This window comes from Dendrobates tinctorius, unplaced genomic scaffold, assembly GCF_039654945.1.
Source record: "Dendrobates tinctorius isolate UK_male_01 unplaced genomic scaffold, ASM3965494v1 ptg000296l, whole genome shotgun sequence".
In the NCBI taxonomy this organism is placed as follows: Eukaryota; Metazoa; Chordata; class Amphibia; order Anura; family Dendrobatidae; genus Dendrobates; species Dendrobates tinctorius.
In genome coordinates, this window is record NW_027361963.1 from 348381 (window position 1) to 375388 (window position 27008).

Sequence of the window (27008 nt, forward strand, 5' to 3'; positions counted from 1 at the left end):
GAAGTGACACTAAAGAGATCACAGAGTGCAGTTACATGACATTAATGCATCACACTAAAAAATGCAATATCACATAGTCTGTACAGTCTGCGATTGGGGTGCAAAAGTCCTTGGAGACCCATGACTTGTTCATCTTAATGAAAGTTAGGCGGTCTACACTTTCAGGGGACAGCCAGCTGCGCTTATCCACAAGGACACCACCAGCAGCGCTGAAGATACGTTCTGATAGAACGCTGGCTGCTGGGCATGATAAAACCTCCAAGGCGTGTGAGGTGAACTCAAGCCACTCCTCCATTCTGGAAGACCAAAATGTGAAAGGGTCCAAACCCCCCTGATGGTATGGATATTTAGTTTGAGATACTCCTGCACCATCCTCTCCATTCGTTCACCACGGGTAAGACTTGGACTCTGTTGTGCTGGTGCACGAGTTGGTCTAACAAAAGTGTCAAAGAACTCACAGAAATTTCTTCTTCCACCACTGCTGCTGCTAATGTTTTGGCGTTGACGAATTGACGGGCCGGAGGTTGGAAGTCTACAGCTGCGATGCGAATTGTATGCTTCACTGGTTTCTTGGGGAAAAGCTCTCTTAAGATTGTGTACAAGCGTGTTTCGATACTTCAGCATTCGTGAGTCCCTTTCTAGGGAGGGAATCATCTGGAAAAATTTGGTTTTATAATGTGGATCTAACAAAGTTGCAACCCTGTAGTCAGCATTATTCCTAATCATAACTCTGCGGGGATCATGTTACAGATAGTGCAGCAAGAAGGCATTCACATGTCGGGCTCTACCATGAGGTCCAAGCCCATGCGGTGTTAATGACTGGGTAACAATGAGGCTCGATTCCTCCGTCCCCTCCCGCAACCACGAGACAACAGAGAGGGGAGGATTATCCTCTTTATCTGACAGTTGCTCACCCATCACCTCTTCCTCCTCCGTTTGTTCCTCGAATCTTGCACCTTTGATAACAGTTTGTTATCACCAAAACCCCTTGATCACAGTAATCCACCCTCCCTTGGCACCCACCTGTGTGACGACAGTCTTGAACTTAGAGACAATGTTATCCCTTCCGCATCCTCCTCTTCTTCTGGGACCACCATCTCCTCCCGCAGGTTATTCAAAGTCTGCTCCAGCATATAGAATGGTGATGACTGCGTCTAACTATCTTAGTAGCCATTTCGAAACTGTGCAGAAGGGTGCAGAGGTTCTTAATCTGTGCCCACTCTGAAAAGATGATATGCGCTATGTCCATACTGTGTTGTCCCAGGCTATACGACATGACATACTGCGTTAGGGCTCGTTGCTGCTGCCAGTCACTGCAACATGTGCAGAGTAGAATTCCACCATGCCAGCACATCGCATATCAACCTGTTAACTGGCATGGACAAAGGCCTCTGTATTGATGCAAGTCGATGACCAAGAGGCGTGCGAATGGCAGAAATGAGCACACAGCTTATGTGCTTTCTCACCCAGGCCAGGATAGTGGCTGAGAAAATGCTGTACCACCAGGTTGAGGACGTGAGACATGCAAGGCACTTGTGTGAGTTTGACTCGCCATAGGGCCACCACCATGTTCGCACCATTATCAGACACAGCCTACCCTGGATGCAGGTTCAGTGGAGACAGCCATTGATCAAAATGAGCCTAGAGAGCTGTCTTTAAATCTTCAGCTGTACGACTGTGGACTGCCTGATTGCGGTGAGCCCTGGCTACGCATTATGGAGGTGGTGGGGGTTCGATCTGCACTGTTGGAATGCGTGTCTCGTTAATGCAGAGGTTGAGGGCGCAGGTCCTAGAGGAGATAGAGGAGGCAGAAGCAGTGGAGGAAGTGTTAAATGTAGAGGTTTGTTCTGCAAGCCTTGGGGATGCAAACACTTGTGGAGCAGCACCTGTCCCCATAGCCACCAGTCACCCAGTCAGTGAGATGTAAAGCCCTTGGCCATGCTTACTCGTCCAAGTGTCTGTGGTGAAATGTACCCTGGCAGAAAGATTTACTGAAGGAACGGGTAATGTTGTCTGCGACTTGCTGGTGTAGCACAGGCAGCTTTCTTAGAAAAGTAATGGCAACTGGGAAATTGGTACTGGGGGTCATCAGCTTTCGGAAACAGTCTGTATCTACCAGGCGGAAAGCCCAATCTGAGGATGCCCCATTAATAACCACTCTTTGTTTTCTATCACTAAGCCAGCTACCTACCCATCTACACACATTTTCCCCTAGCCCGAGCTTTCTCATCTTACTTACCAATCTTTTATGTGGGACAGTGTCACATGCTTTAGAGAAGTCGAGATAAATGACATCCAATGATTCTCCTTGGTCCATTTGAGAGCTTACATCCACATAGAAGCTGATCAGGTTAGTTTGACAGGAACGATCCTTCATAAATCCATGTTGATATGGAGTTAAACATTTATTAACATTGAGATTTTCCATAATGATATCCCTTAGAAACCCTTCAAAATTTTTACCCACAACAGATGTTAAGCTTACCGGCCTATAGTTTCCAGGTTCCCTTTTACACCCCTTTATGAATTGGCTTGCCGCCAATCAAAAGGAACAGACCCTGTTTCTATAGAGTCTTTAAATATAAGGAATAGAGGCCTGTCTATCACATTACTTAACTCCCTTAATACCCGAGGGTGAATGCCATCAGGGCCTGGTGATTTGTCAATTTTAATCTTACTAAGGCGGTTCTGCACTTCTTCCTGGGTTAGGCAGGTAATACTTAATGGGGAGTTTACATTATCACTCTGCATTTCCCCTGGCAAATCCTTTTCCTGTGTGAACACTGTTGAGAAAAAAGTATTTAAAACATTTGCTTTTCTTCTTTTTCATTCACATTTGTGCTTTGTTCTTTGTTATTTTTTTTGTATAATCATTAATGGATTTTAGGACCTTTTCAAATGTCATGTGATACTATGTAATTTTATGACTGGTTGGTGAATACTTTAAATAACTTTGCCATTTGTAGGGAAGTAGCTTTGATAAAGATCGTCATTCCGATCGAAACACGTCACTTCTGCCCCCTCTCATTGTCAAGAGGAGAACCCACGGATATTGTTATTTTTAAAATGGATAAAGTACTTCATATTTTTTAAGATGCTGGAACAACTACTATCTCTTTTTTATACTATTCATCACGTCTCATCTGGATGGAGTTCTGTGCACCTGTGGTGGCTGTCGGTGAGCTGGCTTTTGCCTCTTTCTTTTTAGTTACACTATGTAGCCCCTAAAAATTTCTGGTGCAAGCAATTACCTTCATAAATCACATGCTTAGTGAAAATAAGTCCATCTATGTGCAATCGAAGTGGCACATGTCTGTCAGAATACACACACACCTTTTCTGAAAGGCCACAGAAGCTGCAACACCAGGCACCACTAATCAAACACCATGAAGACCAAGGAGATCTCCAGTCAAGGACAAAGTTGTTATGATGTCCAAGTCAGGGTTGGGCTATAAAAAAATATCCTATCTCTGATGATCCCTTGGAGCACCACCACATCCATGATCATCAAATGGAAAGAACATGGCACCACAACAAACCTGCCAAGAGAGGGACGTCCACCAAAACTCTCAGCCTGGGCACGGAGAGCATTAATAAGAGAGGCAGCACAGAGACCAAAAGGTAACTCTGAAGGAGCTGCAGGTTTCCCAAGCAGAGACTGGAGTATCTGCCTTTACAACCACAATAAGCTGTACCCTCCATAGAGGTGGCCTTCATGGAAGAGTGGGCAAAAAAAAGCTTTTACTTACAGACAAAAAATAAAAGGCTCATAGAGTTTGCCAAAACACATAGGAGACTCTCCAAATTTATGGCGGATGGTGCTTTTGTCAAATAAGGCCCAAATTGAACTTTTTAGCAACCAAGGTAAAAGCTATGCCTGGTGCCAAACCAACACGGATCATTATCCCAAGAGCACCATCCCCACTGTGAAACATGTTGGTGGCAGCATCATGCTGTGGGGATGTTTTTCAGCAGCAGGGGACAGGGAAAAATGGCCTGAGTCAAGGGAAAGATGGATGGTGCGAAATACAGGGATATTCTTGAGCAAAACCTGTTTCTGTCTGTCAGTGATTTGAGACTGGGCTGAGGTTCAGCTTCCAACAAGACAATGACCAACTCGAGTGCTTTACGGGGAAACATATAAATGTTTTGGAGTGGTGTATTTAAAGCCCAGACCTCAATCCAATTGAGAATGTGTGGTCAGACTTGAAGATTGCTGTTCACCAGAGGAAACCATCTAAGGCTATGTGCACACGCTGCGGATTGGCCTCTGTGGATCCGCAGGTAAATTGACCTGTGTATTGGCCTGCGGTTTGCCACCTGGACAATGGAATAGGTGGCAAACCGCAGCGGAATCCGCAGAAAGAATTAACACGTCAATTCTTTCTACGGATTCAAAACCGCAGCTTTTCCGCAGAGTAAAAACCGCAACTTTTCCGTGGAGTAAAACCCGCAGCATGAGCACTGCGGATTGTAAATCCCATAGACTTGCATTGTACTGTACACTGTCTGCGGAACTGCTGCGGATCCGCAGCGGCCAAATCCGCTGCGGATCCACAGCAGAATCCGCAGCGTGTGCACATAACCTAACTCGAAGGAGCTGGAGACGTTTTGCCTTAAGGAATGGGCAAAAATCCCAGTGGTAAGATGTGGAAAGCTCATAGAAACTTATCCAAAGTGACTCACAGCTGTAATTGCTGCAAAAGTATGCTGTAAAAAGTACTGACTAAGGGGGTGAATAGTTATGCACATTGAAGTTTTTAGTTATTTTGTCCTCTTTGTTGTTTGCTTCACAATAAAAACAAAACCAAATGTTCACAGTTCTAGGCACGATCTGTACATGAATTGATGCAAACCCTAAAATAAAAAAAATGAAATTCTTGGTTGCGTGGTAGCAAAACATGAATGTCAAGGGATGAATACTCTTACAAGCCACTGTAAATAGCTAGCAAATCACCAAGGACGGGAGCCACCTGGGGAAACACCCGCAGGCTAGGCCAAATTCAGCAGCAGGGCTGTTGATCAAAGTGTTGAGAGCCCCGCATGCGCCAGGATCAGATTGGATGACTGGACTGTGACTCACAACACTGACAGTTCTGCACACACCAGATCCCACTGGTTGGCTGCACAGTCACAGCGTCCCTAGGCCTCTATAAAGATGAAACAGTGACAAAAACATTTCCCTTCTCTATATGAATTCTCTCATGTCTAACAAGATTTGATTTATTTACAAGAGATTTCCAACATTCTGGACATGAATACAGCTTCATTCCTGAGTGACTTCTCTCGTGTCTCACAAAACTTGATTTCTCTGCAAATCATTTCTCAGAGTGAACATGAATACGGCTTTTCTCCTGTGTGAGTTCTCTCATGTTTAACAAGGCCTGATTTATCTGGTAAACATTTTCCACATTCTAAACACGAAACGGGTCTCTCCTCTGTGTGAATTCTTAGATGTTTAACAAGATGTGGTTGAGAGATAAAAAATCTCCCACATTCTGAACATGAATATGGAGTCTCTCCTGTATGAATTAGCTGATGTTTAAGAAGATTCCCTTTATTTATGAAGGCAGTTCCACATTCCATACATGAAAATGTCTTTTCTCCTGTGTGAATTATCTGATGGCTAATGAGATTCCTTTTCTCTGTAAAGCATTTCCCACATTCTGAACATGAATATGGTTTTTCTCCTGTGTGAATTCTCTGATGTGTAATAAGACTTCCTTTATCTGTGAAGGACTTCTCACATTCCGAACATGAAAATGGCTTTGTGTATTCTCTGTGTATTCTCTGATGTGAAACAAAGTGTGATTTATAGTTAAAGCATTTCCCACATTCTGAACAGGAGTATGTCTTTTTTCCTTTGTGTTTTCTTTGTGCTAACAAATCTGAGCTTGTAGTAAGTTGTGTGTCACACTGAAATCTTGTATCCACGTTGTCACCTGGAATTGTGGTAACAATGTGAGATTGCTCAGGAGAGGGTTCCTCAGGATTAGGAGTATAAGAAAGTGAAGTGCTGTGAAGTCCAGGAGGTCCATGAAGGGTAATGAGGTTTTCTCCATTAGAGTGCTTCCTGATATCTTCTTTACAACTTACTGATAAACCATTATTCTCATAAGAATTTCCTATAAGGATGAAAGATAGAATGAATGTGAATTTTTTCTGCAACACAAAAGAGATATCTAAATTTATTTTATGGAGCTCACAATGAAGACCATAGACCGGTGGTGGTGAACCTATGGAACGTGTTCCGCATCAGTGGATCGGCGAGTGAGGAGCCCTGAGACACCAGCTGAAGTGTATTGCAGCACACGAACTTGCCAGGTCCATGAGCCACAATACACACTGCTGGCCAATCAGTAGACAGCAGCTGACGTCAGCGTACACGCAACTGAGCGCATGGCAGTGATGTCATGCGTCCCCGTCACGTGGAGGCTGAAATCAGCTCCCAGCTTGAGAAGATGATGTAGTGTCCTGGGGGAGAGGAAGGAAGGCGAGTGGCAGTGTTTATTATGTGATTTTTTTCCTAATAAATGTTAAACAGCAGCGGTGGCTGATTATTATTATTATATATTTATATAGCACCATTAATTCCATGGCGCTGCACATGAGATGGGGTTACATCAAAATACAAATCACTTACAGTAAACAAACTAACAATGACAGACTGGTACAGAGTGAAGAGGACCCTGCCCTTTCAGGCTTACATTCTACAGGATTATGGGGAAGGAGACAGTAGGTCGGAGGTTGCAGTAGCTCCAATGTTGTTGAGGTGGCCGCATGGTCATTACAGGTTGAAAGCTTTTTTTGAAGAGATGAGTTTTCAGGTTCCGCCTGAATGTGGTGGATAGCCGGACGTGTTGGGGCACAGAATTCCAGTGCATGGGGGATATTCGGGAGAAATCTTGGAGGCGATTGGGTGAGGAACGAATAAGCATGGAGGAGAGAAGGAGGTCTTGGGAGGACAGGAGATTACGTGAGGGAAGATATTGAAAGATTAATCCGAAATATTTGGAGGAGAAAGGTTATGGATGGCTTTGTAGGTCAGTGTTAGTAGTGTACACTGGATATGCTGGGAAATTGTGAGCCAGTGAAGAGATTTGCAAAGAGGGGGAGCAGGAGTGTAGAGGAGAGAAATTAATGCGACAGGCAGCAGAGTTAAGGACGGACTGTAGGGGTGAGAATGTTAGTACGTAGGCCACAGAGGATGTTGCAGAAGTCAAGGTGGGAGATGATTAGGGCACGCACAAGCATTTTGGTAAAGTGAGGGTTGAGGAAAGGACGGATTCTGGAAATTTTTTTGAGTAGAGGCAACAGGAGGCGGCGAGAGCTAGGATGTGCTGTCTGAAGGTCAGGGCAAAGTCAAGGGTTGCTTCGAGACAGCAGATTACTTGGACGGGAAAGTGTGAATCCATTTATTGTGATAGATAGATGAGGTAGAGATCTGTGAGATTGAGGAAAGATAATTAGTTCAGATTTGTCCACTTTGAGCTTGAGGAAGCGAGAGGAGAAGGAGGATATGGCTGATAGACACTCTGGGATTCTGGATAGCAGAGAGGTGACAACTGGGCCAGAGAGGTAGACCTGAGTGTCATCAGAATATAGATGGTACTGGAAGCCATAGGACTTTATGAGTTGTCCCAGGCCAAGGGTATAGATTGAGAAGAAAAGGGGTCCTAGGATAGCCTTGAGGGACACTAACAGAGAGGGGACGAGATGAGGACATAGTGTGGGAGTGGGAGACGCTGAATGTGCGGTTGGTAAGGTATGAGGAGATCCAGAACAGAGCAATGTCTTTGACACCGAAGGAAGAGGATCTGTAGCAGGAGGCAATGGTCAACTGTGTCGAAAGCAGAGGACAGGTCTAGAAGGAGGAGTATAGAGAATTGTCTGTGAGCTTTGGCTGTAAGTAGGTCGTTAGCAAGTTTGGTCAGGGCAATCTCTGTGGAATGGTGGGGACGGAAGCCAGATTGTAGGTTGTCGAAAAGCGAGTTAGATGCAAAGTGAGAGGAAAGTTCAGCGTGGCTGTGCTGCTCAAAGAGTTTGGAAGCAAATGGGAGCAAAGATATGGGGGGATAGCTGGACATAGCGCTCGGGTCAAGGGATGGCTTTTTGAGGATAGGTGTGATTGTGGCATGTTTGAAAGTAGAGGGGAAGGTACCAGAAGTTAGTGATAGGTTGAAGAGATGGGTTATGGATGGGATTAGTGTAGTGGTGAGGTTGGAGATAAGGTGGGATGGGGTCAAGAGCACAAGTAGTGAGGTGTGATTTAGAGAAAATGAACAAGCGCTCCTTCAGTGATTTTGGAGAGAGAAGTTATGGGGTTATGGCATTGGTCTGGTATACAAAGGGATTAGAGTGGTCGGACAACAAAGACTTGCCTTGTTTGGTCTAGCTTGTTTTTGAAGTGGGCGGCAAAGTCCTCAGCAGAGATTAGTGAAGTCAGAGGGGGCAGTGGTGGGCGGAGGAGGGAGTTAAAAGTCTTGAACAATTGTTTAGGGTTGTGGGATAAGGAAGATACAAGGGATGTAAAGTAGGCCTGTTTAGCAGAGGTGAGAGCTGATTTGAATGCAAGTGTTGCTTGTTTCAAAGAGGTGAAGTCGTCTTGCGAGTGTGCTTTCTTCCAAAGTCACTCTACAATTCTGGATACTTGCCGAAGCTTTTTAGTGGAGTTATTGTGCCAGGGTTGTCTATTTATCCGTCACACTCTGCTATGCATGACAGGGGCGACCGAGTCTATGGCTGATGCAAGAGTGACATTGCAGAAACTAGTGGCAGTGTCTGTGTCGTGGAGTGAGGATATGAATGTCGGTGGTAGAATAGAGTCAGAGAGTGTGCGAGTGTGTAGATGTGCGAGGTTTCTGCGGGGGTGGGGGACATATACCAGGATGGAGGGCATATATACCAAGATGAAGGGCATGTACAAGGATAAGGGACAAATACAAGGATGGGGAAGCATATACAAGTGCTTCTCACAAAATTAGAATATCATCAAAAAGTTAATTTATTTCAGTTCTTCAATACAAAAAGTGAAACTTATATAGAGTCACTACAAACAGAGTGATCTATTTCAAGTGTTTATTTCTGTTAATTCTGATACTCAAAAAAACCCCATCAAACCGACTACAGAGCCAGTGAGTCACAATCCTAATCCATGGCTCCTCACTCCCAGATGAACAAGGACAGGGCCTAAATTAATGCTTGCAGGATTCACTAAACACAATAAATTTATCCCGTTCCCCAGAAAACCTATCCAGGAGGGCCACCTTAGGTTCCTGTTCAGCCTGACTGCCTGCCAGACCAACAGTCTGCTGCTGTGAGACCCTAGATTGCAAGACTGACAATTCAAACAGACCCTGCAATTGTTTGGTAAGGACTGCGACAGGATACATAACAAGATCCAAAATGTGAGGCCAGTGAAAATGTCACTCTGAGACAGTCTCCGGTAAGGAAGGGGGGCATCAAACTGTCCCTTTCCCAGGGGTACTCTTTAAAGGTATAGGCCTGAGTCTCCAACCTTACTGTGCTCCTCTTAACCCCTGATCTGTCCCCTCCCCAATCCCATGAGGCCTGGGACAGAAATATACGGTAAACAAGACACAAAGACAAACAGGGATAGCAGAAAGAAACACCAAAGAGAGGTTTAAGGAGTGATAGGAATGTACCAACCAAATGAGGAGAGCATACACCCACAAACAGCACGCATTCCTATAAAACCTGACCAGACCTTCCCTTTCTTGACAGTGAAAGCTTTGCTTCCTAGGTCTTTAGAGACGCTGAATAGATGCGGTTTCTCTTATTCATTCTCATCTGGACTATTGTAACTCTCTACTAATCGGCCTTCCTCTTACCAAACTCTCCCCTCTACAATCCGTCCTGAATGCTGCAGCCAGGATCATATTCCTCGCCAATCGTTATACCAATGCCTCTACCTTGTGCCAGTCCTTATGCTGGCTACCCATCCACTCCAGAATTCAGTATAAACTTATTACCCTCACCCACAAAGCTCTCCATGGCTCAGGACCACCCTACATCTCCTCTCTAGTCTCAGCCTACCCATGCCTTCCGTTCTGCTAATGACCTGAGGTTAACATCCTCATTAATCAGAACCTCCCACTCCCGTCTCCATGACTTTTCACGTGCCGCGCCAATTCTTTGGAATGCACTACCCAAGCTAATACGATTAATCTCCAGTTTTAAGCGTGCCTTAAAAACGCAATTGTTCAGACTGGCCCATCGCTTCATCGCATTACCTAAATATTCCAGTGTGGCTCATTTCAAATTTTTTTACCATAACCAGGTTCCTCGCATCAAGGGATTCTGGACAGCAGAGAGGTATATCTGAGCGTCATCAGCATATAGATGGTACTGGAAGCCATAGGACTTTATGAGTTGTCCCAGGCCAAGGGTATAGATTGATAGATTGAGAAGAAAAGGGGTCCTAGGACAGAGCCTTGAGGGACACTAACAGAGAGGGGGCGAGATGAGGACATAGTGTGGGAGTGGGAGACGCTGAATGTGCGGTTAGTAAGGTATGAGGAGATCCAGAACAGAGCAATGTTTGACACCGAAGGAAGAGGATCTCTAGGAGGAGGCAATGGTCAACTGTGTCGAAAGCAGAGGACAGGTCTAGAAGGAGGAGTATAGAGAATTGTCTGTGAGCTTTGGCTGTAAGTAGGTCGTTCGCAAGTTTGGTCAAGGCAATCTCTGTGGAACGGTGGGGACGGAAGCCAGATTGTAGGTTGTCGAAAAGCGAGTTAGATGCAAAGTGAGAGGAAAGTTCAGCATGGACGTGCAGCTCAAAGAGTTTGGAAGCAAATGGGAGCAAAGATATGGGGCGATAGCTGGACATAGTGCTCGGGTCAAGGGATGGCTCTTTGAGGATAGATGCGATTGTGGCATGCTTGAAAGCAGAGGGGAAGGTACCAGAAGTTAGTGATAGGTTGAAGAGATGGGTTATGGGATTAGTGTAGTGGTGAGGTTGGGGAGAAGGTGGGATGGGTTGGGGTCAAGTGCACAAGTGGTGCGGTATGATTTGGAGAGCAAGCTGTCCTTCAGTGATTTTGGAGAGGGAAGTTATGGGGTTATGGCAATGGTCTGGTATACAAAGGGATTATAGTGTTCGGACAACAAAGACTTGCCTTGTTTGGTCGATCATCTTATTTTTGAAGTGGGCGGCAAAGTCCTCAGCAGAGATTAGTGAAGTCAGAGGGGGCAGTGGTGGGCAGAGGAGGGAGTTAAAAGTGTTGAACAACTGTTTAGGGTTGTGGGATAAGGAAGATACAAGGGATGTAAAGTAGGCCTATTTAGCTGAGGTGAGAGCTGATTTGAATGCGAGTGTTGCTTGTTTCATTGAAGTGAAGTCGTCTTGCGAGTGTGCTTTCTTCCGAAGTCACTCTGCAATTCTGGATACTTACGGAAGCTTTTTAGTGGAGTTATTGTGCCAGGGTTGTCTATTTATTCGTCGCACTCTGCTATGCATGACAGGGGCGACCGAGTCTATGACTGATGCAAGAGTGACATTGCAGAAACTAGTGGCAGTGTCTGTGTTGTGGAGTGAGGATATGAATGTAGGTGGTAGAATAGAGTCAGAGAGTGTGCAAGTGTGTAGATGTGCGAGGTTTCTGCGGGAGGTTTCTGAGATACTTAGCACAAAATTTGGCCAAAAGATGTGAGCCCATTCACCAACGTCAAGGTGATCTCATTGTACTGGTCCCTATTCTAACTGCATAGTGTGAACTAACCTCTGGCTAATAACATGGTAAAGCCTGTATTTATAGGTAGATAGGAACCAAAATGATTGGATGTAATTAAAATCACAACCTGATTGTGCTAAGTATCTCATATGTTTTTTCTAAATTACAAAAGCCATTATGCTATTCGTACTTCATATTTGACATGCCTTAATGCAATCGAGTGCAACTATTTCCTTATATTGTACTTCATGTTACTGGTAAAATTTCTTTCATATAACTTGCGTTTGTGAAAAAAATGGAAATTTGGCAAAAATTTCGCAATTTTCCACCACTGAATTTTTATGCCCTTAAATCACAGAGATACGACACACAAAAAACTTAATAAGTAACATTTCCCACATGTTTACTTTGCATCAGCACAATTTGGGAACCAAAATTTTTTTTGTTAGGAAGTTATAAGGGTTAAAATTTGACCAGCGATTTCTCATTTTTACAACACCATTTTATTTTTAGGGCCCACCTCACATTTGAAGTCACTTTGAGGGGTCTATGAGATAGAAAATGCCCAAAGGTGACACCATTCTAAAAACTGCACCCCTCAAGGTGCTCAAACCCACATTCAAGAAGTATATTAACCCTTCAGGTGCTTCACATGAATTTTTTAAATGTTTAAAAAAAAAAAAAATGAACATTTAACTTTTTTTCACAAAAAAAAATGACTTCAGGTTCAATTTTTTTATTTTCCCAAGGGTAACAGGAGAAACTGGACTGCAAAAGTTATTGTGCAATTTGTCCTGAGTACGCTGATACCTGATATGTGGTGGGGGGACCACTGTTTCGGCGCATGGCAGAGCTCGGAAGGGAAGGAGCGCCGTTTGACTTTTTCACTGCAAAATTGGCTGGAATTCAAATCGGATGCCATGTCAAGTTTGGAGAGCTCCTGATGTGCCTAAACAGTGGAAACCCCCCAATTCTAACTCCAACCCTAACGGGAAAATGGAAATAAATTAAAAAAAATTATTTTATCTTTCCCTAACTAAGAAGGTGATAACGGGGGGTTTGATTTACTATTTATGGCGGTTTTTATGTTTGGCAGCTGTCACACGCTAAATGACGCTTTTTATTGTAAAAATAGTTTATGCATCAAATTTTGAGAGCTATAATTTTTCCGTATTTTGCCCCACCGAGTCATGTGAGGTCTTATTTTTTGCGGGACGAGTTGACGTTTTTATTGGTACCATTTTCGGTCATGTGACATTTTTTGATCGCTTTTTATTCTGATTTTTGGGACGCAGAATGAACAAAAACCAGCGTTTCATGAATTTCTTTTGGGGGGTGCGTTTACACCGTTCCACGTGCGGTAAAACTGATAAAGTGGTTTTATTCTTCGGGTCAGTACAGTTACAGCGATACCTCATTTATGTCTTATGTTTTGGCGCTGTTATGCAATGAAAACAATTTTATAGAAAAAAATAATTTTTGCATCGCTTTATTCTGCGAGCTATAACTTTTTATTTTTTCGCTGATGATGCTGTATGGCGGCTCATTTTTTGCGGGACAAGATGACGTTTTCAGCGGTACCATGTTTATTTATATCCGTCTTTTTGATGGCGCGTTATTGCACTTTTGTTCGGCGGTATGATAATAAAGCATTATTTTTTTGCTTCGTTTTTTATTTTTTACGGGGTTCAATTAAGGGGTTAACTAGTAACTGTTAAGGGGTTAACAGTTTTATAGGGCGGGTCGTTACGGACGCGGTGATACAAAATGTGTACTTTTGTTTTTTTTATTTTCAAAAAATGAATTTATTAGGGAATATTTTTTTTTTTTTTTAATTTAGCGATCTTTTAAAAAATTATTGTTACACTTTTTTTTTTTAACTTTATTACATTGTCCCAGGGGGGACATAACTGTCATGTGACAGATCGCTGATCTGTCACATCACAGGCAGTGCTGGAGGCTTCCTCATGCCGGCGCTTTGCTAGAATGAGAAAGCCGGCTCCCTGCAGGCCCCCGCCACCATACTGGATTCGGTGGCCTGCAGGGAAGGAGGCCCCCGCAGCAGCGCTGCACATCGCACTGCTCTGGAGGTCTCAGGGAAGCACGCAGGGAGCCCCCTCCCTGCGCGCTTCTCTCCTATGCCCCCGGTACACTGCGATCATGTTTGATCATGGTGTGCCAGGGGTTAATGTGCCGGGGGCAGTCTGTGACTGCCCCTGACACAGTGCCGGGTGTCAGCTGTGATAATCAGCTAACACCCGGCCGCGATCAGCTTCGTTCCCCCTTGAGTGCAGCTGATCGCGCTAGGTGTACTATTCCGTCCTTGGGACTTAGGTCCCAGGTCACATGGACGGAATAGTACGTCTAATGTAGGAAAGGGGTTAAAATGGGTCCGATTTTGATGCAGGAGAGTAGGATGAGTGTAATGCAAGTGTAATGCATTATTTGCGCAAGTACAATCCGATATTTCACACCTAGCATCCGATTACTTTCACACATCAGTTTTTTGCCATCAGTCACAATCCGTTGGCTAGCTGATCCGGCGAAAAAACGGATCCATCACATCATTTTTTCCATCCGTTTCTTCAGTTTTTCGAAGAATCCGTTGTTTAAAAGCTGGCAATTCAGTGCGCTGTACAGTAAAATTACACTGACATGGTAGAATCGAAAGAATAGATATAGACACATAGAATAGGCACACACATATATATATATATATATATACATACACACACACGTAATTGAGACACATTATATATATATATATATATTTCATTGAGTTCTACAGAGCATAATAGCCGCTAAATCAATTGCCGGCTTCAGTAAAATCATTCCCGAACCCAACATATGACACATGGTTTACATATATAAATCGTTTTTATATGACATGGTTTAATATATGTCAGTGTTTAATCAATTTAGTAGTTTGTTTTAGGAAAAATTTGGAACTCTAAGGGTTAAATTTAAGGCTATAATCGCGGAAAAAATTGCGTGGGCTCCAGAGCAATTTTCTCCGCTAGAGAGGGAAACCAAGTGAGTAAGGGCAGATATTAATAGCCTAGAGAGGGACCATTGTTTTTGCCCCCCCCTTGGCGAAAAAAAAATGCCCCCAGCCACCCCAGAAAAGGCACATGTATAAGATGCGCCTTTTCTGGCACTTTTCTATTCCCATTGCCTTTAGCGGTGGCTCATGGGTTAATAATGGGTTAATGTCATCTTGCTATTGTAAGGTGACATTAAGCCGGTTTAATAATGGAGAGGTGTAAATAAGACACCTAATTCATTACTAATCCTATAGTAGTAAAGGGTAAATAAAATACACACATTAAAAATTATTTTAATGAAATAAATACACAAAGTTTTTAACAAAATGTATTATTCTGCCAATCCAACAAAGCCCTTCTTCTGTAAAAAGAAATAGAATAAAAAAACAATATCTATACCTCTCCGCCGTTCAGTCAGGTCCACCGCTGCAATCCATCACAAGGGGTTAACTAGTTTACAACAGGGAGCGGTACTAATGCTACCGGCCCTGCTGTAAACCACTGCAGAATGAATGAAATCATTTCTGCGCAGGTGCCCCAGCTGACCGGAAATTAACTGATTAGTGTGGGAAAGTTTCTGAACGCTATCAAGTTCACTTCAAGTCAGCCAGGGACTCAGCGCAGCCTCACTGACATCAGTGGTAGTCAGTGAGGCTGCGCGGAGTCCGTGGATGACCTGAGGGGAACTCAGGAGCATGGGAAATAGTTCGGAAACTTTCTCACGCTAATCAGTTCATCTCCGGTCAGCCAGGGCGCCTGCACAGACATGATTTCATTCATTCTGCAATAGTTTACAGCGGGACCGGCAGCATTAGTACCGGTCCCTGTTGTAAACTAGTTAACCCCTTGTGATGGATTGTAGCGGGGGACCTGACTGAATGGCGAAGAGGTATGGATATTGTTGGTTTTTTATTTATTTTTTTACAGAACAAGGGCTTTTGTTGGATTGGCAGAATAATACATTTGGTCAAAAACTGAGTATTTATTTCATTAAAATAATTTTTAATTAATGTGTTTTTTTTTACCCTTTACTACTATAGGAAGAATAATGGATAGGTGTCTTATTGACACCTCTCCTGTTATGATGAGTCACCGGAGGAAAAAACAAAATACTAGCTAAGTCCAGAAAAACCACAGAGGTTGGCAGCTATCGGATTGCAGACCCCTGAACCTATCCACAACTAGCAGTAGCCGTGGGGGGTTCCTACGGAGCCCTAGACCCCTCGATCACAGCCGGATTATTACATAGCCTAAAGACAGAAAGGGGAAAAACTAAACTGCCCCAGAGCAGACCCCAAAGCAATAGGCAGCCCCCAACATATAATGACGGTGAAGCAAGATGAAAGCACTAACACAGATAGAAAGATAGGTTGAGCAAATGATGGGGCCCAAGCTAACTAAAATAGGACAGGATAGGAACGCTGCTGTCTGCCATCCGCAAAAAACCCTATCCAATATGTGCCAACTGATTGATAGGAAAAACAGGCCCTGAAGTCGCTAGGTTTCAAAAGACTATATCAGCACTCAGGTATATTCTGAAGACAGAGCAAAAGATCAGAGACAAAAATGGAATTCAGCTCACCCCCGGCCTGGGATGGCAGAACTCCCAAAAAACAAGGCAAAACAAAAACAAAACTGAAGTGTACAAAGCAGAGCAGAAAATCTTAGCTTTGAGACGCAGGAATCAGACTGGTCTCCAAGAGTCCAGCAGGATCACCAGCAAGGCAGAAGGGCGTCGACTGCCTTATATCCAGTCCTCAATTCCAGCCACCCAGTCATCATCTAGCTGCCCAGATGTTTGGTAATCAGCCTCACTACCTTCCTTCACCAGAGGAGGGAGTTCATCAGACCTCAACGGTGAAGGGAAAAATGAACTCACAACACTCTCCATTATTAACCCGGCTTAAGGTCACATTTCAATAGCAAGGTGACATTAACCCATGAGCCACCGCTAAAGGCAATGGGAATTGAGAGGCTAAGTGCCACAAAAGGCGCATTGTTATGAATGAGTCACCGTAGGAGGCAAAAGCAGAAATGCAAGCTAAGTCCAGATAACCAGAGAAGTTGGCAACTATCAGATTGCAGACCCCTGAACCTATCAACACAACTAGCAGTAGCCGTGGGGGGTTCCTACGATGCCCTAGACCCCTCGATCACAGCCGGAGAATTACATAGGCCTAAAGAAAGAAAGGGGAAATCTAAACTGCCCCAGAGCAGACCCCAAAGCAATAGGCAGCCCCCAACATATAATGACGGTGAAGCAAGATGAAAATACTAACACAGCCAGAAAGATAGATTGAGCAAAGATGGGGCCCAAAACTACCTAGATAGGAAAGGACAGGAAGGCTGCTGTCTGCAATCTGCCAAAACCCTATCAAAGACATAAGCCAACAAGCTGATATGAAAAAGGCCCTGAAGCAGCTAGGCTTCAAAAACTAAATCAGCACTCAGGTATTTTCAGAAGACAGAGCTAAATGAATTCAGCACACCCCAGCAGGGAATGGCAGAAATCCAGAAAAACAAAGCAAAACAAAGACAAAGCACCAAAGCAAAAGGCCGAGCAGCAAACTTAGCTTTAGAGGAGCAGGAATTCAGACTGGTCTCCAAGGATCCCACAGAGAAATCACCCGCAGGGCAGAAGGGCGTCGGCAGCCTTATATCCAGTCAGTAACTCCACTCAGCCAGTCATCATCATCAGCCTCAGGTGTTTGATAATCAGGCTCACTACCTTTCTTTACCAGAAGAGGGAGTTCCTCGGGCCTCAGTAATGAAGGGGAAAATGAACTCACAACAGTACCTCCCCCTTGAGGAGGGGTCACCGAACCCTCAACTACGCCACCAGGGCGATCAGGGTGAGCCCGATGAAAGGCATGCACCAATCTTTTGGCATGAATATCAGAGGCAGAGACCCAAGAATTATCCTCCTGACCATAACCCTTCCACTTAACCAAATACTAGAGTCTCCCTCTAGCCAGATGGGAATCCAGTACTTTCTCTACCTCATATTCCATGTTACCTTCAACCAATACAGGGTCTGGAGGTGCCACCCCCGGAACAACAGGTTCAACAAACCTCTTCAACAAAGATTTATGTAACACATTATGGATTTTAAATGTGACAGGAAGAGTCAAACGAAAAGAGACCGGATTAATAATCTCCACAATCTTGTAAGGTCCAATAAATCTAGGCTTAAACTTAGGAGAAGCCACCTTCATAGCAATATTTTTTGATGATAACCACACCATATCACCAACCGTAAACTGGGGACCAATGGTCCTATGTTGGTTGGAAAACCGCTGGGCCTTTTCCTGGGAGAGAGATAACTTATCCACCACTTGGTCCCAGATCTGGTGCATTCTCTCCACCACAGTGTCAACACCTGGGCAGGCAGAGGGCTCCACCTGCCCTGAAGAAAATCGAGGATGAAACCCAAAGTTACAAAAAAAGGTGACATCAAAGTGGCAGAACTAGCTCTATTATTTAAAGCAAATTCGGCCAAGGGCAAAAATGAAACCCAATCATCCTGATCAGCAGAAATAAAACATCTCAAATATGACTCCAAGGTCTGGTTTGTTCTCTCTGTCTGCCCATTGGTCTGAGGGTGAAAAGCAGAGGAGAAGGACAACTGAATTCCCAGCCTGGAACAGAAAGTTCTCCAAAATCTAGACACAAACTGGACTCCTCTGTCAGATACAATGTTCTCAGGAATCCCGTGCAAACGAACCACCTGTTGTAAAAACAGGGGCACCAACTCAGAGGAAGACGGCAACTTAGGGAGTGGTACAAGATGAACCATCTTAGAGAACCTATCACAAATCACCCAAATAACTGTCATCCTCTGAGAGACAGGCATATCAGAGATGAAATCCATTGAAATATGGGTCCATGGCCTCTTGGGGACAGGCAAAGGAATCAACAACCCACTAGAGCAAGAACACGATTTAGACCGGGAGCACGTCCCACAGGACTGCACAAAATTCCTGACATCACGAGACAAGGAGGGCCACCAAAAAAACCGACTCACCAGATCTCTAGTACCAAAAATACCTGGATGACCAGCCAAAGCAGAGCAATGAACTTCAGACATCACTCTCTTCTTCCACTGGTCAGGAACATACAACTTTCCACTGGGACAACGCTCAGGTTTGTCCTCCTGGAATTCTTCCAGAGCACGTCTCAAATCGGGCGAGATGGCAGAAAGAACTACCCTTTCGCCTAAGATGGTAGCAGGCTTGGTCACCACAGGAGAATCAGCAAAGAAGCTCCTAGAGAGGGCGTCTGCCTTGACATTCTTTGTTCCAGGAAGAAAAGAAACCACAAAATCAAAACGTGTAAAAAACAAGGCCCACCTAGCCTGTCTAGGGTTCAAGCGCTTAGCCGACTCTAGGTAAATCAAATTCTTGTGGTCAGTGAGGACCACGACTTGATGCTTAGCTCCCTCCAACCAATGTCTCCACTCCTCAAATGCCCATTTCATGGCCAACAGTTCCCGATTCCCCACATCATAGTTACGTTGAGATGGAGAGAACTTTCGGGAAAAGAATGCACAGGGATTCATTTTAGATGTTACAGGATCCTTTTGGGACAAAACAGCTCCTGCACCAATCTCAGAAGCATCCACCTCTACCTGGAATGGAAGTGAGACATCAGGTTGCCGCAAAACCGGGGCGGAGGTGAATCTTCGCTTCAGCTCCTGAAAGGAAGAAACAGCCTCCGGAGACCAATTTAACACATCAGCACCCTTTTTAGTCAAATCAGTCAATGGCTTGGCAATACTAGAAAATTTTGCTATAAATTTCCGATAAAAATTAGCAAAACCCAAAAACTTCTGGAGGGCCTTCAAAGAAGTGGGCTGAACCCAATCGTGAATGGCCTGTACCTTGGCCGGGTCCATTTCAATAGTTGACGGGGACAAAATAAATCCCAAAAAAGAAATCCTCTGTACTCCAAAAAGGCATTTAGATCCTTTGACATACAGGGAATTCTCCCTCAAGATCCGGAACACAGTCCGAATATGTTCCACATGAGAATCCCAATCCTTGGAGAAGATCAAAATATCATCAAGATAGATAATCAAAAATTTATCGACAAAGTCTCAGAAAATATCGTTCATGAAGCACTGGAAGACAGAAGGGGCATTAGTGAGCCCAAAAGGCATCACCAGGTACTCAAAATGTCCCTCCGGAGTATTAAACGCCGTCTTCCATTCATCCCCATGCTTAATGCGAATAAGATTATACGCCCCCCTGAGGTCAAGCTTGGTAAACCAGCAAGCACCTTTAACTCTGGAGAATAGATCAGAAATCAGGGGTAACGGATACTGATATTTAACAGTAATTTTGTTGAGGGCACGATAATCAATATAAGGTCTTAATGATCCATCCTTTTTGGCTACAGAAAAAAAACCCGGCACCTAAGGGTGACGAGGATGGTCTAATATGACCCTTCTCCAACGCCTCCTTAATATAGGATCGCATAGCCTCGTGCTCGGGTACAGATAAATTGAAGAGCCGACCCTTGGGAAATTTACACCCCGGGCTTAGTTCAATTGCACAGTCATAACTCCTATAAGGAGGCAGAGACGCAGACTCATTCTCACTAAATACATCATAAAAGTCCGCCAAATAATCAGGAACATCATGCGACTGAGGAGAGGTGGAAAACACCGGAGCCTCACTAAAGGCACACCGACAACCCCAACTCACCACAGACACAGATTTCCAATCCAAAACTGGATTATGAATCTGTAACCAGGGAAACCCCAGAACAATAGTATCATGCAGATTATGCAACACCAAAAATCTGCAATTTTCTTGATGGTCTGGGGCGACGCGCATTACCACCTGGGTCCAAAACTGGGGTTTATTTTTAGCCAAAGGAGTAGCATCAATCCCCCTCAAAGGGATAGGCGTCTGCAGAGGTGTCATCGGAAATCCACAACGTTTAGCAAAATCCAAGTCCATTAGGTTTAGGGCTGCTCCCGAATCCACAAAAGCCTTGGCGGAAAATGTGGACAGGGAGCAGATCAGAGTAATAGCCAGAAGAAACTTAGGTTGAACACCCCCAACAGAAAACGTGTGTGCAAAGCGTTTCTCTCGTTTAGGACAGACAGAAATATGCGAGGCATCTCCACAGAAAAAAAACAACTTATTACGCCTTCTGAACTCCTGACGCTGCTCTCTGGAAAAAACTATCACATTGCATAGGTTCAGACATTTGTTCAACAGGTGGCAACACCTCTCGTGCAGCTTTGCGTTCGCGCAAACGCCGATCAGCCTGAATGGCTAATGACATAGAATCGTCAAGACCAGAGGGAACAGGAAATCCCACCATAGTATCTTTTACGGCTTCTGACAACCCCTTCCGAAAGAGAGCAGCCAAGGCATTATCATTCCAGGTAGTAAGTACTGCCCACTTTCGGAAATTTTGACAGTACAATTCTGCACAATCACGACCCTGGCTCAATGCCAGCAGGGTCTTTTCAGCCTGATCAATGGCATTAGGTTCGTCATACAACAACCCCAAAGCTTGAAAGAATGCGTTCACATTAGTCAGAATAGGATCATCTGGTTTCAAAGAAAACGCCTAATCCTGGGGATCGCCACGCAGCAAAGAGATGACAATTTTAACCTGCTGCGCGGAGCTCCCTGACGAGTTAGGCTTCAAGGCAAAAAATAATTTACAATTATTTTTGAAATTCAAAAATTTAGACCGATCCCCAAAAAACACATCAGGTGTAGGAATCTTTGGTTCAGCAGCATATGAATGAGCAAGGTAGGCGGAAATTCCCCGCACTTCCGCAGCGAGCTACTCCACACGATCAGACAATTGCTTTATCTCCATTGAGAGAAAAAAAAAAAAATTCCCCCTACGGCCTCAGAGATTTAGAGGAAAAAAATATACACTTTTTTTTTCTTTTTTTTTTTACAATTCTTTCCTGCTATTGAGTACCCTAGAATCTGCGGTATGGCGGGTGATTCTGTTATGAATGAGTCACCATAGGAGGCAAAAGCAGAAATACAAGCTAAGTCCAGAAAACCAGAGAAGTTGGCAACTATCAGATTGCAGACCCCTGAACCTATCAACACAACTAGCAGTAGCTGTGGGGGGTTCCTACGATGCCCTAGACCCCTCGATCACAGCCGGAGAATTACATAGGCCTAAAGAAAGAAAGGGGAAATCTAAATTGCCCCAGAGCAGACCCCAAAGCAATAGGCAGCCCCCAACATATAATGACGGTGAAGCAAGATGAAAATACTAACACAGACAGAAAGATAGATTGAGCAAAGACGGGGCCCAAAACTACCTAGATAGGAAAGGACAGGAAGGCTGCTGTCTGCAATCTGCCAAAACCCTATCAAAGACATAAGCCAACAAGCTGATATGAAAAAGGCCATGAAGCAGCTAGGCTTCAAAAACTAAATCAGCACTCAGGTATTTTCAGAAGACAGAGCTAAATGAATTCAGCACACCCCAGCAGGGAATGGCAGAAATCCAGAAAAACAAAGCAAAACAAAGACAAAGCACCAAAGCAAAAGGCCGAGCAGCAAACTTAGCTTTAGAGGAGCAGGAATTCAGACTGGTCTCCAAGGATCCCACAGAGAAATCACCCGCAGGGCAGAAGGGCGTCGGCAGCCTTATATCCAGTCAGTAACTCCACTCAGCCAGTCATCATCATCAGCCTCAGGTGTTTGAAAATCAGGCTCACTACCCTTCTTTACCAGAAGAGGGAGTTCCTCGGGCCTCAGTAATGAAGGGGAAAATGAACTCACAACAGCGCATCTTATAGATGCGCCATTTCTGGGGTGGCTGGGGGCAAAAACAATGGTCCCTCTCTAGGCTATTAATATCTGCCCTCACTCACTGGCTTTCCCTCTCTGGAGAAAATTGCGTGGGAGCCCACGCAATTTTTTTCCGCGATTATAGCCTTAAATTTAACCCCTAGGGTTTTTCCTAACACAAACTACTAAATTGATTAAACACTGACATATAAAAATCGTTTTGATATGACATGGTTTACTATATGTAAACCATGTGTCATATCATGTCCGGTTCGGGAATGATTTTACTGAAGCCGGCAATTGATTTAGCAGCTATTATGCTATGTAGATCTCTATGAACTATAAAATATATATATATATGTGTGTGTCTCAGTGACATGTACAGTATATACACTGCTCAAAAAAATAAAGGGAACACTTAAACAACAGAATATAATTCCAAGTAAATCAAACTTCTGTGAAATCAAACTGTCCACTTAGGAAGCAACACTAATTGACAATCAATTTCACATGCTGTTGTGCAAATGGAATAGACAACAGATGGAAATTATTGGCAAATATCAAGACACCCTCAATAAAGGAGTGGCTCTGCAGGTGGGAACCACAGAACACATCTCAGTACCAATGATTTCTGGCTGATGTTTTGGTCACTTTTGAATGTTGGTTGTGCTTTCACACTCATGGTAGCATGAGACGGACTCTACAACCCACACAAGTGGCTCAGTTAGTGCAGCTTATCCAGGACGACACATCAATACAAGCTGTGGGAAGGTTTGCTGTGTCTGTCAGCACAGTGTCCAGAGGCTGGAGGCGCTACCAGGAGACAGGCCAGTACACCAGGAGACGTGGAAGGGGTCGTAGGAGGGCAACAACCCAGCAGCAGGACCGCTACCTTACCCTTTGTGCAAGGAGGAACAGGAGTAGCATTTACAGAGCCCTGCAAAATGACCTCTAGTAGGCCACAAATGTGCATGTGTCTGCACAAACGGTTAGAAACTGACTCCATTATTATGGTCTGAGTGCCCGATGTCCACAGATGGGGGTTGTGATCACAGCCCAAAACTGTGCAGGATGCTTGGCATTTGCACCAGAACACCAGGATTGGCAAATTCGCCACTGGCGCTCTGTGCTCTTCACAGATGAAAGCACGTTCACACTGAAAACATGTGACAGACGCGACAGAGTCTGGAGACGCCGTGGAGAGCGATCTGCTGCCTGCAACATCCTTCAGCATGACCGGTTTGGCAGTGGGTCAAATCACCAAGGACGGGAGCCACCTGGGGAAACACCCGCAGGCTAGGCCAAATTCAGCAGCAGGGCTGTCGATCAAAGTGTTGAGAGCCCCGCATGCGCCAGGATCAGATTGGATGACTGGACTGTGACTCACAACACTGACAGTTCTGCACACACCAGATCCCACTGGTTGGCTGCACAGTCACAGCGGCCCTAGGCCTCTATAAAGATGAAACAGTGACAAAAACATTTCCCTTCTCTATATGAATTCTCTCATGTCTAACAAGATTTGATTTATTTACAAGAGATTTCCAACATTCTGGACATGAATACGGCTTCATTCCTGAGTGACTTCTCTCGTGTCTCACAAAACTTGATTTCTCTGCAAAGCATTTCTCAGAGTGAACATGAATACGGCTTTTCTCCTGTGTGAGTTCTCTCATGTGTAACAAGGCCTGATTTATCTGGAAAACATTTTCCACATTCTAAACACGAAACGGGTCTCTCTTCTGTGTGAATTCTTAGATGTGTAACAAGATGTGATTGAGAGCTAAAAAATCTCCCACATTCTGAACATGAATATGGAGTCTCTCCTGTATGAATTAGCTGATGTTTAAGAAGACTCCCTTTATATGAGAAGGCAGTTCCACATTCCATACATGAAAATGTCTTTTCTCCTGTGTGAATTCTCTCATGCTTAACACATTTTGATTTAGTTGTAAAGCATTTCCCACATTCTGAACATGAATATGGTTTTTCTCCTGTGTGAATTTTCTTATGTGCAATAAGATTCCCTTTATATGCAAAACATTTCCCACATTCCGAACATGAATACGGTTTCTCTCCTGTATGAAGTGTCTGATGCCTAATAAGACTCCCTTTCTCCGTGAAGGTTTTCTCACATTCCGAACATGAAAATGGCTTTTCTCCTGTGTGAATTCTCAGATGTGAAACAAATTGTGATTTATATGTAAAGCATTTCCCACATTCTGAACAGGAGTATGGCTTCTCTCCTTTGCGCTTTCTTTGTGTTAAAAAGTCTGAGCTTGTAGTAAGTTGCTTGTCACACTGAAATCTTGTATCCACTTTGTCACCTGGAATTGTGGTAACAATGTGAGATTGCTCAGGAGAGGGTTCCTCATGATTAGGAGGAGTATAAGAAAGTGAAGTGCTGTGAAGTCCAGGAGGTTCATGAAGGGTAATGAGGTTTTCTCCATTAGAGTGCTTCCTGATATCTTCTTTACAACTTAGTGATAAACCGTTATTCTCATAAGAATTTCCTATAAGGATGAAAGATAGAATGAATGTGAATTTTTCCTACAACACAAAAGAGATATCTAAATTTATTTTATGGAGCTCACAATGAAGACCATAGACCGGTGGTGGTGAACCTATGGAACGTGTTCCGCATCAGTGGATCGGCGAGTAAGGAGTCCTGAGACACCAGCTGAAGTGTATTGCAGCACACGAACTTGCCAGGTCCATGAGCCACAATACACACTGCTGGCCAATCAGTAGACAGCAGCTGACGTCAGCGTACACGCAACTGAGCGCATGGCAGTGATGTCATGCGTCCCCGTCACTTGGAGGCTGAAATCAGCTCCCAGCTTCAGAAGATGATGTAGTGTCCTGGGGGAGAGGAAGGAAGGAAGGCGAGTGGCAGTGTTTATTATGTGATTGCTTTCCTATGTGTTAAACAGCAGCGGTGGCTGATTATTATTATTATTATATATTTATATAGCACCATTAATTCCATGGCGCTGCACATGAGATGGAGTTACATCAAAATACAAATCACTTACAGTAAACAAACTAACAATGACAGACGGGTACAGAGTGAAGAGGACCCTGCCCTTTCAGGCTTACATTCTACAGGATTATGGGGAAGGAGACAGTAGGTCGGGGGTTGCAGTAGCTCCAATGTTGTTGAGGTGGCTGCATGGTCATTACAATTTGACAGCTTTTTTGAAGAGGTGGGTTTTCAGGTTCCGTCTGAAGGATGCAAATGTGGTGGATAGCCAGACGTGTTGGGGCACAGAATTCCAGAGGATGGGGGATATTCGGGAGAAATCTTGGAGGCGATTGGATGAGGAGCGAATAAGCATGGAGGAGAGAGGAAGGACTTGGGAGGACAGGATATTACGTGAGGGAAGATATTGAAAGATTAATCCGAAATATATGGAGGAGAAAGGGCCAGAGAGGTAGACCTGAGTGTCATCAGCATATAGATGGTACTGGAAGCCATAGGACTTTATGAGTTGTCCCAGGCCAAGGGTATAGATTGAGAAAAAAAGGGGTCCTAGGACAGAGCCTTGAGGGACACTAACAGAGAGAGGGTGAGATGAGGACATAGTGTGGGAGTGGGAGACGCTGAATGTGCGGTTGGTAAGGTATGAGGAGATCCAGAACAGAGCAATGTCTTTGACACCGAAGGAAGAGGATCTGTAGCAGGAGGCAATGGTCAACTGTGTCGAAAGCAGAGGACAGGTCTAGAAGGAGGAGTATAGAGAATTGTCTGTGAGCTTTGGCTGTAAGTAGGTCGTTAGCAAGTTTGGTCAGGGCAATCTCGGAGGAATGGTGGGAACGGAAGCCAGATTGTAGGTTGTCGAAAAGCGAGTTAGATGCAAAGTGAGAGGAAAGTTCAGCGTGGCTGTGCTGCTCAAAGAGTTTGGAAGCAAATGGGAGCAAAGATATGGGGCGATAGCTGGACATAGCGCTCGGGTCAAGGGATGGCTTTTTGAGGATAGATGTGATTGTGGCATGTTTGAAAGTAGAGGGGAAGGTACCAGAAGTTAGTGATAGGTTGAAGAGATGGGTTATGGATGGGATTAGTGCAGTGGTGAGGTTGGGGAGAAGGTGGGATGGGGTCAAGAGCACAAGTAGTGAGGTGTGATTTGGAGAGAAGATGAACAAGCGCTCCTTCAGTGATTTTGGAGAGAGAAGTTATGGGGTTATGGCATTGCTCTGGTATACAAAGGGATTAGAGTGGTCGGGCAACAAAGACTTGCCTTGTTTCGTCTAGCTTATTTTTGAAGTGGGCGTCAAAGTCCTCAGCAGAGATTAGTGAAGTCAGAGGGGGCAGTGATGGGCGGAGGAGTTAAAAGTGTTGAACAACTGTTTAGGGTTGTGGGATTAAGGAAGATACAAGGGATGTAAAGTAGGCCTGTTTAGCTGAGGTGAGAGCTGATTTGAATGCGAGTGTTGCTTGTTTCAATGAGGTGAAGTCGTCTTGCGAGTGTGCTTTCTTCCGAAGT

At 44.3% G+C, this 27008-nt stretch overlaps 1 protein-coding gene across 1 annotated transcript in view; it reads right to left on the reverse strand.

The window, feature by feature from the left end:
* LOC141073052 (uncharacterized) overlaps positions 1 to 27008 on the reverse strand; it is a 71976-nt gene that overhangs the window by 18898 nt on the left and 26070 nt on the right. Inside the window, exons 10-11 of the mRNA XM_073560371.1 lie at positions 24154 to 25034; positions 5345 to 6246 (exon numbers count right to left, since the gene is read on the reverse strand). Of these exons, the coding sequence (XP_073416472.1) occupies positions 5345 to 6246; positions 24154 to 25034 (1783 nt within the window). The remainder of the gene's footprint in view (positions 1 to 5344; positions 6247 to 24153; positions 25035 to 27008) is intronic.